This window comes from Lupinus angustifolius, chromosome LG03, assembly GCF_001865875.1.
Source record: "Lupinus angustifolius cultivar Tanjil chromosome LG03, LupAngTanjil_v1.0, whole genome shotgun sequence".
NCBI classification, from domain to species: Eukaryota; Viridiplantae; Streptophyta; class Magnoliopsida; order Fabales; family Fabaceae; genus Lupinus; species Lupinus angustifolius.
The window spans coordinates 2,314,055-2,330,705 of NC_032011.1; the positions used below are offsets into that span (position 1 = coordinate 2,314,055).

At 32.2% G+C, this 16,651-nt stretch overlaps 1 protein-coding gene and 1 pseudogene across 9 annotated transcripts; both read right to left on the reverse strand.

The window, feature by feature from the left end:
• LOC109343016 (aluminum-activated malate transporter 9-like) lies at positions 1,314-15,918 on the reverse strand. 9 transcript variants are annotated; one of them, XM_019581122.1, is made up of 9 exons: positions 8,286-8,396; positions 7,935-8,117; positions 7,070-7,259; positions 4,913-5,378; positions 3,823-3,960; positions 3,466-3,735; positions 3,212-3,348; positions 2,979-3,125; positions 1,314-2,003 (listed from the first exon to the last, which is right to left on the reverse strand). In XM_019581122.1, exons 3-9 carry the CDS (start codon positions 7,190-7,192, stop codon positions 1,314-1,316), a joined length of 1,971 nt encoding a protein of 656 aa, XP_019436667.1. In that variant the 5' UTR covers positions 7,193-7,259; positions 7,935-8,117; positions 8,286-8,396. The 9 variants fall into 9 exon arrangements, with proteins under 9 accessions (XP_019436667.1, XP_019436671.1, XP_019436666.1 ...); XM_019581126.1 differs by having other exon boundaries at positions 7,070-7,155; positions 7,891-8,117; XM_019581121.1 differs by having other exon boundaries at positions 4,913-5,410; positions 7,070-7,155; positions 7,891-8,117.
• On the reverse strand, positions 9,833-15,883 carry LOC109343018 (annotated as a pseudogene).

The following is a 16,651-nucleotide window of genomic DNA, read 5'->3' on the forward strand; positions in this document are numbered from 1 at the left end:
GTAAAACTATTAATAAAATTTTATATATTGTCAATATATTAATTATTATTCATATTTAATTATTATTGATTCTTGAATAATTTAAATGAATAATATATAGTATAATGATTGTTTAAATTTTTATATTGACCATGCATAGATATTACACCTATTATATGAGAGTATTTGATATTAGTTTTTTTGTCTCACTATTCTTTCTTGATTTAAATGTAACTATCATATGTTGATATTCTAGAAATTAAATATAAATTATTGTTCGACTTGTGATTTCTTTAAGTTTAAATAAAAAAAATTGTTTAAATAATTAATACTTAAATAACATAATAATATATGAATACTATCTATTTTGAAATATATTACAAAATATCAGACCTTTATAATTCAAGTCTATGTTACTTAATAATTAATAGTATTTATCTTAGTAGTGTACTATAACATTCAACGAGAAAATAATTATTGCAAAATGTAAATTGTATATGAAAATTCTATACTACTAATAGCGTACTCACTCTTTCTTGTGTCACTTCTGTAATAAAGATCTATAATAATACTGTTCCCATAATCACGTTTATTTATTTTTTGTAATAAATATTATTTTAGTTTGGAAATTTTCTTTCAATTTAAAAATTGTTTTGAATTGTATTGTTAAACTTCAAATTCATAAATCTTACATTTAGAAGACATCTATTTTAAGTAATCAATAAACTTTTAAGGTTAGTTTGGAAGTTGAATATCGAAGGGAATGAAGGTAAAGAGAAAACTTGAGAGTCATAAAATATACTTGTAAAATAATTTTAAGTCTTCAATTTCTCTTACTTCCCCTCCAAAATCCAACTCTCAAACTAACCATTAGGGTTTGTTTGAGAGTTAAATTTTGAAAGGGAAAAAAATGTTTCAAGGTCATCTCACAAGTATATTTCATAAATCTCAAATCTTCTTTTTCCCTTCAAAATCTAACTCTCAAACTAACCTTTAAAGTAATATTAGTTTACACTTCAACTCAAACTTTGCTTCAAACACAAATAAAAGATAAAAATAAAAATTTAATTCAAAAGTGGAAAAAATGAGTATCTTTTCTAAAAACTGAGATAATATAGAAATAGTGTAGTCACATTATGTCCAAAGACCTCAATTTACTGCCTAGAACTAGAAGGACCCTTGTGGCAATGTTTTAAAGCATTCAAAGAATTATTTGGTGACAATTATTTGAAGAACCTATAATGACACTTATTCTTTGGAGAATCCAAGTGGTGGTGAACTCTTAGAACAATACCCAGCATTTTAAGTTAGCTATTGTTAAGTCTATGTATCTCTCAATTCTTGAATGTGAAACAATTGAATAACCTGATCCAAAACCCTCCGGGTAATTCCGGTGATTGCAGCTCAGGAGGATCCTTAAACTTTGCTACATCGCCTAGCTCTTCAAATGAATCCACAAGGTTGGGGAGCCTAGCCACAAATTCAATCAGAAGGGATGTAAACGTTGCTAGAGATAGTGAACTAGCATTTTCGTAGGTTTTCGATTCTGCCATTTTTAAGATTGCTTCTGCTTGAAAGGAATGGTGATCTGGCCAAGATGCCTGTTTCTTGAACATGTTTTCTTCCACATTAGCTGCAGGCGATAGAGGTTTAACTTCAGGAGCACCATTTTGACCCCAAATATCTGGAACTCTAACTGCTCTGAGATCAAGCATGGCTTCACTAAGAGACTTGTACTCCAAGAATTGTGTTTCTTCATCATTGTTCAAGAGGTCTTGGGGTTCAACCTCCGGACTCGGACGGTTTCCGATTTCCCAGCTCTCTGAATTTACAAGAAGAAAAGACTTTTTATCAATTTTATGTTGCAGTTCTTCGGCAGCCTCCTGTATGTCAAATAGAATGTCTCCATCACCCAATTTCTCCATCTTTTTAACCTTGGTTCCAATTTCCCGTAGCACTTTCACTCCTTCAGAACATACCTTCTTAAGCTCATTGTAGAAAACTTGTCTCTTCTCAGGTGGAGCCTAATTAAAAGCAACCAACACTTCAAAATGAAGAAGAAAATTCCAGCTATTTAAAAAAATCTAAAAATTGGAAGTTTTCTCTCTCTACCTTGAGATATAATTTTTTTTAAATTTAGGCAGTAAAGAATGCATTAAACGAAATCTTACTTCCATGTACCATTATCCATGCTTTTTCCTGTGCCAATATACTGTGTTTCTCAATTGCGAATTTTATTTAACTAAGTTACTGTTGCATGGAAATAATAAATTGCTCCACCAACCATCCTAGCAGTATTCTAGTTACTTCATATGATTAATGAACCATAAAATCACAGGTAGATGAAACAATGGATGCAACTGGAATGAATATGGAGTATCACATACTGTGACAAAAAAAGTAACTTTTTTGTCAATTTGGCATCATCAAGACTTCATTTTAATGCAGTGACTAGGCTCAATCCACTGGGATTAGAGGAGGTAGCACAAAGTTGTATTGAATACGTTAAGGACTGACATGGTCAACTTTACCCGTCTTAATGTTCTAGATAACAAAAAGGCATACTGCAGAAACAAATTATTAATTCACTAAAATATACTGGAAAGCTTTAAGACTAAGACTTCTCTAATTTAGCACACTAAGAATATTCTTGAGTTTAAGACTGAAGGGGTCTGTAGTCGAAAACAATAGGTAAAGAGGAGCTGAATTACCATTTCAGTATAGATGAGTCCTAAAGTTCTGACTTCTTACAATCATAGGGATCAAACAGAACAACTGAAACCACAGCCACTTCAGGAAACATGATTGATCAAATTACCAATCTTGTAAAAGCAAGTATATCCTATGGTTTCCCATTAAAAATTACCTCTTTTCTAACTATTAAACAATTTCAAAACATTAAAGACAAAGTAAACTCAAATACCTCCCAGCATAAGAAAATAAGTTAAAAGTGAAAAAACTCAGGCTTTTTGACTGAAAAGTTGTCAGATAAGAATTACCTGTATTTCCGAAAGTATACATCCATGCATAGCCATGACCATAAATGCACAATGCCTTAGTGCCCCACTTACTTTCACATAATTTTTCCATGGATATCTGAGCATTTTGTAACGTCCATGAGGAGGCTCCCAGACAGCAAAACCCAACTTCACAATACATAGAATGTAACAATGAGTCAGAAAGATTATCATTTTTTGTTTGAAATATACATAAAAATCGAAGCATACAATACCAATGCTTCCTCTTTGCTTGTAGATTCAACAGCTGATCGGTAACCACTATAAACTGGGTCATCGGAAGCTTGGAATGTGAGAATTTTTGAAGGCACCCTCTCATATTCAATACAATTAAGGTAGCTATTGACAACGCCTGAAAATAAGCTTAACAAAGTTATTCAACCTAAAAAAATGAGATTATGAAGCAGCAAAGCTAAAAGGTAGTAGCTAAAAAGTAAATGTGAAAATCAAAAACAATATCATAGACAACCTTCCAATGATGATGCAACGCCGATGAAATTTTTTGCCACAAGAGCATGTAGATCCTCACCAGCCCAGATTGGGAATATAAATATATTTACCCCCAAAGATACAGCAGCGCCAAGTGCGATGAGCACAAACCTATGTGTAGCTGTGATAATAAAATCCCCAGTTCGATACCCAGATACAGTAACAAGGCAATATGTGATCATGAACACACGGATACCATATTCGTAAGCCTTCATAGTCGGGTACAGTTTTGCATAGGTAGCACAAAATCCTATTAATCACACAACACATCATCAGAAAACAAGGAGTAAGAATGAACCTTGTTTAACAAGAAATGCAAATGATTGAAAAATCAGACCTACAAGGAAGATGCTAATAATAATTGCAACTTCTTCCCATTCTCCAGCCAACTTCGATAATTCTGACATTCCCAAAGCAATTCCTCCAGCTGACAATGTCCCTGCTGCTCTATTAAGCCCTTTGCTAAAAGTTGCTCCTGCAAGCATTGTAAGTGAGAAGCTAATACTTATGCACATTTTGAATCAACAAAAAAACATGTAACTTGGAAGTTATAAATGACAGGTGTACTTAAATCAATGATTTATCTTCAAATTTTGAATTTAATAAAATATGAAGTAATCCCCACCTAGTGGGACTAAAGCTTGGTTGTTGTTGGTTGTTAAGTAAATCCTTATACCCATGGTCATATATTTTGATCAATTTTCTTCCTGTAACCCCATAAAAACACCACACTGATACATATCCGTTAAAAAGAAGTAGCCTGTGTGCACAAATCCATGTCTTCCCAAGCCATGTGAGGCACATGAGTAATGAAAAACAAAAGGTTATAACATTAGCATATTTGCATCATAGTTCACCCAAAGTCTCCAGTGTAGTGTGCAAACTGGTTTTTATCCATAAATATCATTTTCAGCGACATATTGAATATAACCTTTAACCACAATTTCTTTTGGCATAAACCACCTGCCTACCTGGTATTCGGACAGACAAAGGGCGCCAACTAATCCGAATTCAATCCGGGCAGGACCACAAGGGCGGCAAAGCTCTCCTACGAGTTTTTAACATAATTGCAGTTGTGTTCCCATAGGCTTGAACTTGAGAGTTGAGACCCTTGGTTAAGCTAAAACAGCTCTGTATGAGCTGGTCTACGCACTCTGTATTACCCTTAACCATGATTTAAGTAGAAATAAGTTAATATCCTTACACCATTTGGATTTAATTGCAACGCATTGTGGAAGGTTTTTCTACAAAATCAATCATGCAGTTGCTGTAATAATCTAACTTTTCTAAAATTATATCACAATACATGAATGGAAACTAAACACCATTTGAATTAAGATCAACACAAATATAATTTGACTTGCTATGTTAATCATTTTACCAATTCAAAGCATGGTATTAAGAGGAAAAGGGGAAAACTTTGGTACCTATGTTGTATTCAAAGATGAGAACAACAGTGAGAATAGCCCAAACGAAGTATCTACTAACATCTTTGAAGGGTTCTTTGAGGAATATCAAAAGAGAAATAAGTGTCAGAGCAAGTCCCATTTTTACAGAAAAGATAACCTTCCTTGGATCAGATTGACACATCTGCCACGCGCTAGCAGCCACGTGCTTCACCTTGTTCCAGCCCATCACTACCCCATCGGAGCACCGCCGCCACCATCTCCTCGCCACCGGACCATTAGACTCTTCGTCGGATTCAGGCAGACCAAACCCGACCTGTGAATAACTGTCACTCTTCATGGATAACAACCTCTCCTTCCTCTCTGCGAAACTGTAACGAAAGGAACCCAATTTGGGATTCCGAGACTCCATTTTTTGTTCTCTGAAACCAAATGAAATAGAATGGGTAGGTTCGTTATTTGGGTGCTGAAGAGTTTGCCTCTGTTTCTCTGAAACCAAATGAAATAGGATAGTAGTTGCTGAATAAAAGAAGAAAAGGTGTAGTCGATTGTTGACCAGCATTCAAATAAAGTCATTTAATTTCTAAATAATATCATTCAAATAATGAGTATTTTATTAAAATAATTGATATATTCATTTTGTTTCATTTTTTAGATGAAGTTATATGTAGTTTAAGAAATTATTTAATATATAGAATCTTGATACAATTTTCCTAACTAATCTTAAATTCTTAACTTTATATAACATGAAAATATTTGAAATAATATGAAAAAATTAAAACATGAGGTGGATTTTGGCTTTTACCCAAAACTTCATTTTCTCGATAAAATTAATAAGAGTGTAATACGTATACATTGTTGGTGTAAGGATTTATACACATTCAGTACATCATTCATCATTCATTTGTATTACTTTTTTGAAGAGTTAATCATAATTAAACATGAATAGTATAGTGTATAAAATACATTAATCTTTTCTTTTTGTGGATGAGTGAACATACATGGTGAATGATTAAACTTTTTTTTGTCTTTTATCAGATAAAAAAGCCTCCAATTGAAAATAACATAGAATTCATTCATCTCTTTTAAGTTTTAACCAATACCTTGAGAAAAGGGATAGGCTTGTTTCATAGTCCTTCTTTCTTCCTATCTCGATCATTCCAATGCCAAGTGTCAACATTTGAATCGTCGGGACAGGAAAATGATAGGTTCATGGGATAGTTGATCCACATTCATAGGGGTGTAACTGTTCATCATTTCGGTTCAGTTTTTGGTTAATTTAGTGATCGAACCAAACATAAATATATGATTTTGTTCACTTCAATTGACCATAAATTTTATTGTAGGAACCAAACTGAACTGGTCATGAATGATTTGGTTCGGTTAGTTCCATTGTTTTCCTATTTTTTTACATAAAAAATCCTACATCAAATTAAGGTTCAAAATATATTTCATGAGGCATTATTTGATCATAAAAGGAAAAATACTATTATTATTACAATCCACAATTACTAACATAACATTGTTATATATATTAGTAATATGGATTGTAATAATTAATACAATTATAAACAAGTTTATGGTATATACTAGTTTCAAACCCAATACAAAGAAAGGTTAGAAGATATGTAACATTAACATATAACAATTTATGGTATACACTAGTTTCAAACCCAATACAATAAAAGGTTAGAAGATAGATTCTAAATCATCATGACATTGGGAAAGTAGCTCATGTATATAACAATTTATGTGAATTTTTCTGTTATGTGTGTTATTAAAGTGTTATATATATATATATATATATATATATATATAACACTTTAATAACACACATAACAGAAAAATTCACATAAAATAATTTAAACCACAAAATTGACCAAAGAATTCAAATAACTATATAATATTATTCCCTAGTATCTATTTCTTTAATATGTGGTTCAGTTTGGTTCGAATGGTTCCTAAAAAGAAACCAAACTGAACCACATTTTGTTACTTGGTTCAATTCAATCCCATCAGTTTCACGATTTAAACGAGAACCACTTACACCCCCTACCCATTCATACCTTGAACATGGAAAAAAAGTGAGATGCATGAACACATAAGTATATATTGTTTTTCAGCAATAGAAAAAATTCATGAGGGAGTGGTGGAATCAGTAATATCAACTTCACATACCATCCTGTGTGAGTTCATCAAATACAGACATGATGCCAGCTTCAACAGTAGCAGCAAACTTCCCCAGATTTGTTGCAGCAGATATCCTGAGGATACATGTATTGTTCTCATTTCAGTTTTCATCACCTCAGGTGCATGCACTAGGATAAGCAATATGGAACAAGCCGAATGTAGAAACCACAGCCAGCCTCTACACATTGGAGATCATGATGACAATTAATATGATAAAGAAGCCGTGATTTTTTCTATTAATTAAGCAAATAAATAGTAGTATTAAGAATATTTTATCCTATAAAAGATCAGTTATGTGATGATTTATTCTATCTGACAACGAATCGAACAAACTCCATATTCATTCGAAACTCGACTCATTATTTAGTTTGATAAACTTGATCCATGAACCAAATCAGCTGAAAATTGAGCTCGTTAAATAAATGAGTTGAACTTGAGCTGGATAAAGTTCAACTCTTTAGATTCATGAGTTAATATATATATATATAATATATATATGTATATATAAACATATTTATTGTTATTATATATATATATAACCAAGGTTATATTTATATATAACATTGTACATTATTTTTTTTAAATGAATTAATTATTTGAGTTGTTCAACTGAACTAATTCGAGCTTAACTGAACACATTGTGAACTTTAATCGAGTCGAACTCAAGCTTAAAAACTAATTCATCAAATTCGAGTCGAGTTTCGACCTAAACAAATCCTTATCAGCTCTGCTTAGAATCGGTTCGGCTATTTCCAGTCCATGGTGTATGAATAATTTGTTTTGTTAACGTAAGGAACAAACTCACCTACCTCATCTGCCATGGCAAGAAGAACCTCATCGTCGTTGTTCTCACCGCGAAAAGGAATCAAGTCCTTCCTGGTCCTTTCTTATCCAAGCGCACGCGCGATCGTGGAGAGCCTTCGGATCGAATTGAGGCGAAGGTGAATGTCCTCGTTCTTCAACTCATCAATCAGAACCGCTATTGGATACAAACGTTGATCCACCAAAGCCATGTTGAATCACCAGATCCTCGAAACTGCGATTAGAAACAAGTTAAAAACAACAATTCAATAATTCAATTGATAAATTCGATGCTAACGAAACAAAATCGACGATTCGATTAGTTCAAACAAAAAGTATAAATTGAAAATGAAATGAAATGGAAGCATAGAAAGGAAGGGAAATGGAAAGAGAAGTAATGAACCTGTTTGTGTTGGTTGAAGTGGATCTAAGGAGAATGAAGGGGAAGGGAACGTGGTTTTGAAGAGTGAGAGAGAGAATTTGTTTCTTTCTTAAATTATTAAGCAGGAATTTCACCATTTTGGAAGATGTAATTTCCATTTATATTTAATTATAAAGTTTTTCATACTATTAACACATATTCATCATTATATTTAGATTAAATTACATTGACACTCCCCGAGTTTTAGTGAAATTATACAGATCATCCCTTATTTTTCTACACCTACACAAACCCCCTAATTTTTTATACTTTCGTTACAATTAAACAAAAAAATAATATAATGTGGAGACAAGTCCAAATAATATGAGTCGATATCTCTTTATTATTTTTTTGTTAGTTACGATATAGTATAAGGGCGATTTAAACAATATCTCTTTAGAATTGTTGATTCATTTTGTAACAAAAAATAATAAAGATACATTGATTTGTATATTATTTGTATTTTTCCTCACAATATATCATGTTTTGTTTAACTTAATTGCATTTATCACATTTTTTGTTTAAAAGATTACACTTATTTCTCATGTAGGGATGGTCAGTGTAATGAAAATATAAAAAACTATGAGAGGTTTGTGTAAATGTAGAAAAGTGATGGATGATTTATGTAATTTCACTAAAACTTAGGAATGTCGGTGTAATTAACTTTTATATTTGTATTATTTACTTTTATGAGAGTTAATAATCATTACCACAAGAATAAAGTACATTTTTGATTACAATGCAAGAAATACTTACCTTATCGTATATATATATATATTAAATACTTAATTATATATTAGATGCAAGAAAGTTTCAAATCAATGTCACGTGTAGTGGGAAATTCTTATTAAATTAAGAATATTTTTTTCTCAAGTACTCTAAAAAATTTAATTTGTACTTATTTTTCTTTCAATTTATTCATTATTTCAGAAAATTGACTAAATCTATTGTTAAACATCAAATTCACAAATCTCTTCGAGAGAATCTCAAGTGATTACCCTAGCATGTCATGGGATGGATAATCAATCTAATTCATGGTACCTTCAAGTCAAAATTATTTCAAATGAATTATTCATAGTAGGTAATTTTATAAATTGTTAAACCTTAGCCTTCAAATATTATGTGAAAGTATTTTTTTTATAGTAGAATGAATCTTTGTTACAAGGCATCTAATTTACATAATCATCACACCTTCAAATAAATATGAATTTATACTTGGACTAAAACTTTGCTTCAAAGACATATAAAGATAAACAAAAATTTCAAAGGTAAAAATAAACAACAATAAGAAATTCAAAAAATTGAAAAATAAAGTAGCTTTACGTAAAAAATGAGGTATTAGATAGTTCCGATAATCAACAAGGTGTTTGTCTAGTAATGGTTTAAAGCCATGTTAGATCCACAAGATAACAAAAGGTCAAGTGTTTGATTATGAGGAGCAACATTTGTTTGGAATGATAGTCACATACCTCGAAAAAGATTAATTTCTTATCTAAAAAAGTGAGGATACAACAATCAACAAGGGTATGAGGTTAGAATCCATAATGATTTTTTCTATAATTTTGGGATACAACATTTAGAACAATGGGTTAACCATCAAATTAGTACCTAGAAGGACCCATGTAGCAATATTTTAAAACTTGATAATTATTTGAAGAACCTATAGATAACACTTATCTTTTGGAGAATCCAAATGATAGTGAACTCTTGGAACAATACCAACCATTTTTAGTTAGCTATTGCTAAGTCTATATCTCTATGAATCCTTGAATGTGAAACAATTGAACAACCTGGTCAAAACCCACTAGGTAAATCTTGTGATTGCTGCTTAAGAGGATCCTTAAACTTTGCTACCTCACCTAGCTCTTCAAATGAATCCACAAGGTAGGGTAGCCTTGCCACAAATTCAATGAGAAGGGTTGTAAAAGTTGCTACAGATAGTGAACTAGCATTTTCATAGGTTTTTGATTCTGCCTTACTTAAGATTGCATCTGCTTGAAAGGAACGTTGAGCTTGCCAAGATATCTGTTTCTTGAACATGTTTTCTTCCACGATAGCGGCAGGCACGGCAGGTTTAACTTCAGGAGCACCATTTTCACCCCAAAGTTTTGGAACTCTAACTGCTCGGAGATCGAGCATGGCTTCACTAAGAGACTTGTACTCCAAGAAATGTGTTTCTTCATCATTGTTCAAGAGGTCTTGGGGCTCAACCTCATGACTCGGCCGGTTTCCGATTTCCCAGCTCTCTGAATTTACAAGAAGAAAGGACTTTTTATCAATTTTACGTTGCAGTTCTTCGACTGCCTCCTGTACGTCAAACAGAATAAGTCCAAATAATATATGAGTCAATATTTCTTTATTATTTTTGGTTCGTTAGACTATATTATAAGAGCGATTTAAACAATATTTCTTTAGAATTGTTGATGCATTTTGTAACAAAAAATAATAAAGATACATTGATTTGTATATTATTTGTATTTTTCCTCACAATATATCATGTTTTGTTTAACTTAATTGCATTTATCACATTTTTTGTTTAAAAGATTACACTTATTTCTCATGTAGGGATGGTCAGTGTAATGAAAATATAAAAAACTATGAGAGGTTTGTGTAAATGTAGAAAAGTGATGGATGATTTATGTAATTTCACTAAAACTTAGGAATGTCGGTGTAATTAACTTTTATATTTGTATTATTTACTTTTATGAGAGTTAATAATCATTACCACAAGAATAAAGTACATTTTTGATTACAATGCAAGAAATACTTACCTTATCGTATATATATATATATTAAATACTTAATTATATATTAGATGCAAGAAAGTTTCAAATCAATGTCACGTGTAGTGGGAAATTCTTATTAAATTAAGAATATTTTTTTCTCAAGTACTCTAAAAAATTTAATTTGTACTTATTTTTCTTTCAATTTATTCATTATTTCAGAAAATTGACTAAATCTATTGTTAAACATCAAATTCACAAATCTCTTCGAGAGAATCTCAAGTGATTACCCTAGCATGTCATGGGATGGATAATCAATCTAATTCATGGTACCTTCAAGTCAAAATTATTTCAAATGAATTATTCATAGTAGGTAATTTTATAAATTGTTAAACCTTAGCCTTCAAATATTATGTGAAAGTATTTTTTTTATAGTAGAATGAATCTTTGTTACAAGGCATCTAATTTACATAATCATCACACCTTCAAATAAATATGAATTTATACTTGGACTAAAACTTTGCTTCAAAGACATATAAAGATAAACAAAAATTTCAAAGGTAAAAATAAACAACAATAAGAAATTCAAAAAATTGAAAAATAAAGTAGCTTTACGTAAAAAATGAGGTATTAGATAGTTCCGATAATCAACAAGGTGTTTGTCTAGTAATGGTTTAAAGCCATGTTAGATCCACAAGATAACAAAAGGTCAAGTGTTTGATTATGAGGAGCAACATTTGTTTGGAATGATAGTCACATACCTCGAAAAAGATTAATTTCTTATCTAAAAAAGTGAGGATACAACAATCAACAAGGGTATGAGGTTAGAATCCATAATGATTTTTTCTATAATTTTGGGATACAACATTTAGAACAATGGGTTAACCATCAAATTAGTACCTAGAAGGACCCATGTAGCAATATTTTAAAACTTGATAATTATTTGAAGAACCTATAGATAACACTTATCTTTTGGAGAATCCAAATGATAGTGAACTCTTGGAACAATACCAACCATTTTTAGTTAGCTATTGCTAAGTCTATATCTCTATGAATCCTTGAATGTGAAACAATTGAACAACCTGGTCAAAACCCACTAGGTAAATCTTGTGATTGCTGCTTAAGAGGATCCTTAAACTTTGCTACCTCACCTAGCTCTTCAAATGAATCCACAAGGTAGGGTAGCCTTGCCACAAATTCAATGAGAAGGGTTGTAAAAGTTGCTACAGATAGTGAACTAGCATTTTCATAGGTTTTTGATTCTGCCTTACTTAAGATTGCATCTGCTTGAAAGGAACGTTGAGCTTGCCAAGATATCTGTTTCTTGAACATGTTTTCTTCCACGATAGCGGCAGGCACGGCAGGTTTAACTTCAGGAGCACCATTTTCACCCCAAAGTTTTGGAACTCTAACTGCTCGGAGATCGAGCATGGCTTCACTAAGAGACTTGTACTCCAAGAAATGTGTTTCTTCATCATTGTTCAAGAGGTCTTGGGGCTCAACCTCATGACTCGGCCGGTTTCCGATTTCCCAGCTCTCTGAATTTACAAGAAGAAAGGACTTTTTATCAATTTTACGTTGCAGTTCTTCGACTGCCTCCTGTACGTCAAACAGAATGTCTTCATCACCCAATTTCTCCATCTTTTTAACCTTGTTTCCGATTTCCCGTAGCACTTTCGCCCCTTCAGAACATACCTTCTTAAGCTCATTGCGGAAAACATGCCTTTTCTCGGGTGGAGCCTATTTAAAAGCAAGCAAACACTTCAAAATGAACAAGAAAGTTCCAGCTATTTAAAAAAATCTGACAATTGGAACTTTTCTCTACCTTCAGAGAAAAAACTTATCAAATTTAGGCAGTAAAGATGTGCATTAAAGGAAATCTTACTTTCATGTACCATTATCCGTGTTTTTTCGTGTGCGGATATACTGTGCTGGGATGTTACATTTCTCAATTGTGAATTTTATTTAACTAAGATACGTCGCATGCAAATAATAATTGCTCCACCAACCATCCCAGCAGTATTCTAGTTACTTCATATGATTAATGAACCATAAAATCACAGGTAGATGATTCATGAAGCAATGGATGCAACTGGAATGAATATGGAGTATGAAATACTGTGACAAAAAAAGTAATTTTTTTGTCAATTTGGCATCATCAAGACTTCATTTTATTGCAGTGACTAGGCTCAATCCACTGGGATTAGAGGAGGTAGCACAGAAGAAGTTGAGTTTCGAATACGTTAAGCACTGACATGGTCAACTTTACCTGTCTTGATGTTCTAGATAACAAAAAGGAAAGCTTTAAGACTAAGACTTCTCTAATTTAGCGCACTAAGAATATTCTTGAGTTTAGGACCGAAGGGGTCTGTAGTCGAAAACAATAGGTCATGAGGACCTGAGTTACTATTAATACTTTGGAGTTTGGGACGAAAGAGGTTATTAGTGGATAGCAAAAGGTGAAGCTAAATTACTGCGTGGCAGATTACTTTATCCCGAGTATATGGCTTAGAATCAGTAGGCGTTTTTCTATAAAGCCAGATGGCTAAATTTGATGAACTATTTCAGTATAGATGAGTCCTAAAGTTCTGACTTCTTACAATCCTAGGATGAAATAGAACAACTGAAACCACAGTCACTTCAGGAAACATGGTTGAATAAATACCAATTCTTGTAAAAGCCAGTATATCTTATGGTGTCGCATTGAAAAATACCTATTTTCTAAATATTAAACAATTTCAAAACTATTAATGGAACCGATATGTTCTAGTGAAATTAAAAACTAGAAATGAATGAAATAAATCAAGAAAGAAAAAGTTAAGACTTAAGAGTGAAAAAATTCAAAGGCTTTCTAACTGAAACGTTGTCAGGTAAGAAATACCTGTATTTCTGAAAGTATACATCCATGCATAGCCATGACCATAAATGCACAATGCCTTAGTGCCCCACTTACTTTCACATAATTTTTCCATGGATATCTGAGCATTTTGTAACGGCCATGAGGAGGCTCCCACACAGCAAAACTCAGCTTCACAATAAACAGAATGTAACAATGACTCGGAAAGATTATCATTTTTGTTTCGAAATATACATAAAAACTGAAGCATACAATACCAGTGCATCCTCTTTGCTTGTAGATTCAACAACTGATCTGTAACCACTATAAACTGGGTCATCGGAAGCTTGGTATGTAAGAATTTTTGAAGGCACCCTCTCATATTCAATACAATTAAGGTAGCTATTGACAACGCCTGAAAATAAGCTTAACAAAGTTATTCAACCTAAAAAAATGAGATTATGAAGCAGCAAAGCTAAAAGATAGTAGCTAAAAAGTAAATGTGAAAATCGAAAACAATATCATAGACAACCTTCCAATGATGATGCAACGCCGATGAAATTTTTTGCCACAAGAGCATGTAGATCCTCACCAGCCCAGATTGGGAATATAAATATATTTACCCCCAAAGATACAGCAGCGCCAAGTGCGATGAGCACAAACCTATGTGTAGCTGTGATAATAAAATCCCCAGTTCGATACCCAGATACAGTAACAAGGCAATATGTGATCATGAACACACGGATACCATATTCGTAAGCCTTCATAGTCGGGTACAGTTTTGCATAGGTAGCACAAAATCCTATTAATCACACAACACATCATCAGAAAACAAGGAGTAAGAATGAACCTTGTTTAACAAGAAATGCAAATGAATGAAAAATCAGACCTACAAGGAAGATGCTAATAATAATAGCAACTTCTTCCCACTCTCCAACCAACTTTGATAATTTTGCCATTCCCAAAGCAATTCCTCCAGCTGACAAAGTCCCCACTGCTCTATTAAGCCCTTTGCTAAGTGTTGCCCCTGCAAGAATTGTAAGTGAGAAGCTAATACTTATGCACATTTTGAATCACCGAAAAAACATGTAACTTTGAATTTACAAATGAAGGGTGTATTTAAATCATCGATTAAACGATGAAGTAACCCCCCAACATGTAGCTAACCTAACAGAACCCATTAATTTCTGTATTGGATTACAAATCTCGATAGATCCCTGATATAGTATAAAAACGCTAAGCTAAATTTCAAGACGGAAGTTATCCTATAGATGTTGTATTCACGCCAGTTCGAAATGCAATATCATAGTATTCATCCTTACATGAATGGTAATGAAAAGCAATAAATAATTTTTCTCGAAATGTGGACAAATGGAAGTTTAACTCGTACAGAAACAATTTTTGAAGCCGCCCGGAATTTCATTGATTGATTTATTCCTTTTTTGGGACTAAAGCTGAAAAATATAATTCGACTCGGTAGGTTAATCATTTAAACAACTAAAAACATGGTATTAAGAGGGAAAAGGTTAAAACTTTGATACCTATGCTGAATTCAAAGACAACAACAACAGTGAGAACAGCCCAAACGAAGTATCTACTAACATCTTTGAAGGGTTCATTGAGGAATATCAAAAGGGTAATAAGCATCAAAGCAAATCCCACTTTTGCTGAAAATATAACCTTCCTTGGATCAGAATGACCCATCTCCCACGCGCTAACAGCCACGTGCTTCACCTTGTTCCACCCCTTTACTACCCCATCGGAGCACCGTCGCCACCACCTCCTCGCCACCGTAACATCTGCATCGTCGTCGGATTCCGGTAGAACAATACCTATCTGTGAATAACCACCACCCTTCATGGATAACAACCTTTCCTTCCTCTCTTTGAAACTGTGACGAAAGGAACCCAATTTGGGAACTTGAGATGCCATTTTTGGTTCTTTGAAATCGAATTGATAGGTTCTTATTGAAAGAGTTTGGCTCAGTTTCTATGTGTATAAGAAGTGTGGTGAGATTGTAGTAGTTGCTGAATCAAAGAAGAAAAGAAGTAGTTGTTTGTTTACTTTCACTCAATTTGAAATAAACTCATTTTATATCGGAATAATATCATACATAATTAGTATTTTATTAAAATAATTGATATTTTCCTTGTGTTTTATATTTTTTGATGGTTTAGGTTAGATATATATTTAGGAATTGTTAAACGTTATTGAATTTTAAAACAATTTTAGTAAGATGATGTTAATAAAAAGGAATAAAGAGATATTGATTTTAATTAATAAATAATGGTATAGTAAAAAAAAATATAATATGTTATTATATTTCTAAAAAATAATGAAATTGAAGAAATTAAAATATAAAAATAGTGAGAAATATTTCTTCATGCCTACCGGTAGGAGTTATGATACTTTCCATTAACGGGAAGACAAATATTTAAATAAAATAAAAATATATAATTTTCAATAACACATTTATACTTTTATTATTAAAAATAAGTGAAAATAAATAATTGTTCCTATGTTAATAATAGAATAGTTTAAAATTTGTGCACTGACAGTATTAATTTTTTTTTCACTATCAGCACATCATCTACCATTGATTTGTATTGTTTTTATTTAAGAATCAATAATAATTAATAAATCAACGGTGAATAATTTGATGATAATGTAAAAAATACTTACACTATGAGTATATACATGTTAAATCCTATAAAATTAAAAGGTTATTGGTTCGATTTCTGAAAATAATATTTATTAACAAAGACATTCACACATCGTGAAAAATAACT

Coding starts and splice junctions, on each gene's coding strand:
- LOC109343016 (XM_019581121.1), bottom strand. CDS start 7,919: ATGAGGTTCTTCTTGCCATGGCAGATGAG. Junction 3,736..3,822: donor TATTAGCATCTTCCTTGTAG/GTCTGATTTTTC, acceptor TGTGATTAATAG/GATTTTGTGCTACCTATGCA. Junction 3,126..3,211: donor CAAGCAAAGAGGAAGCATTG/GTATTGTATGCT, acceptor TGTATTGTGAAG/TTGGGTTTTGCTGTCTGGGA.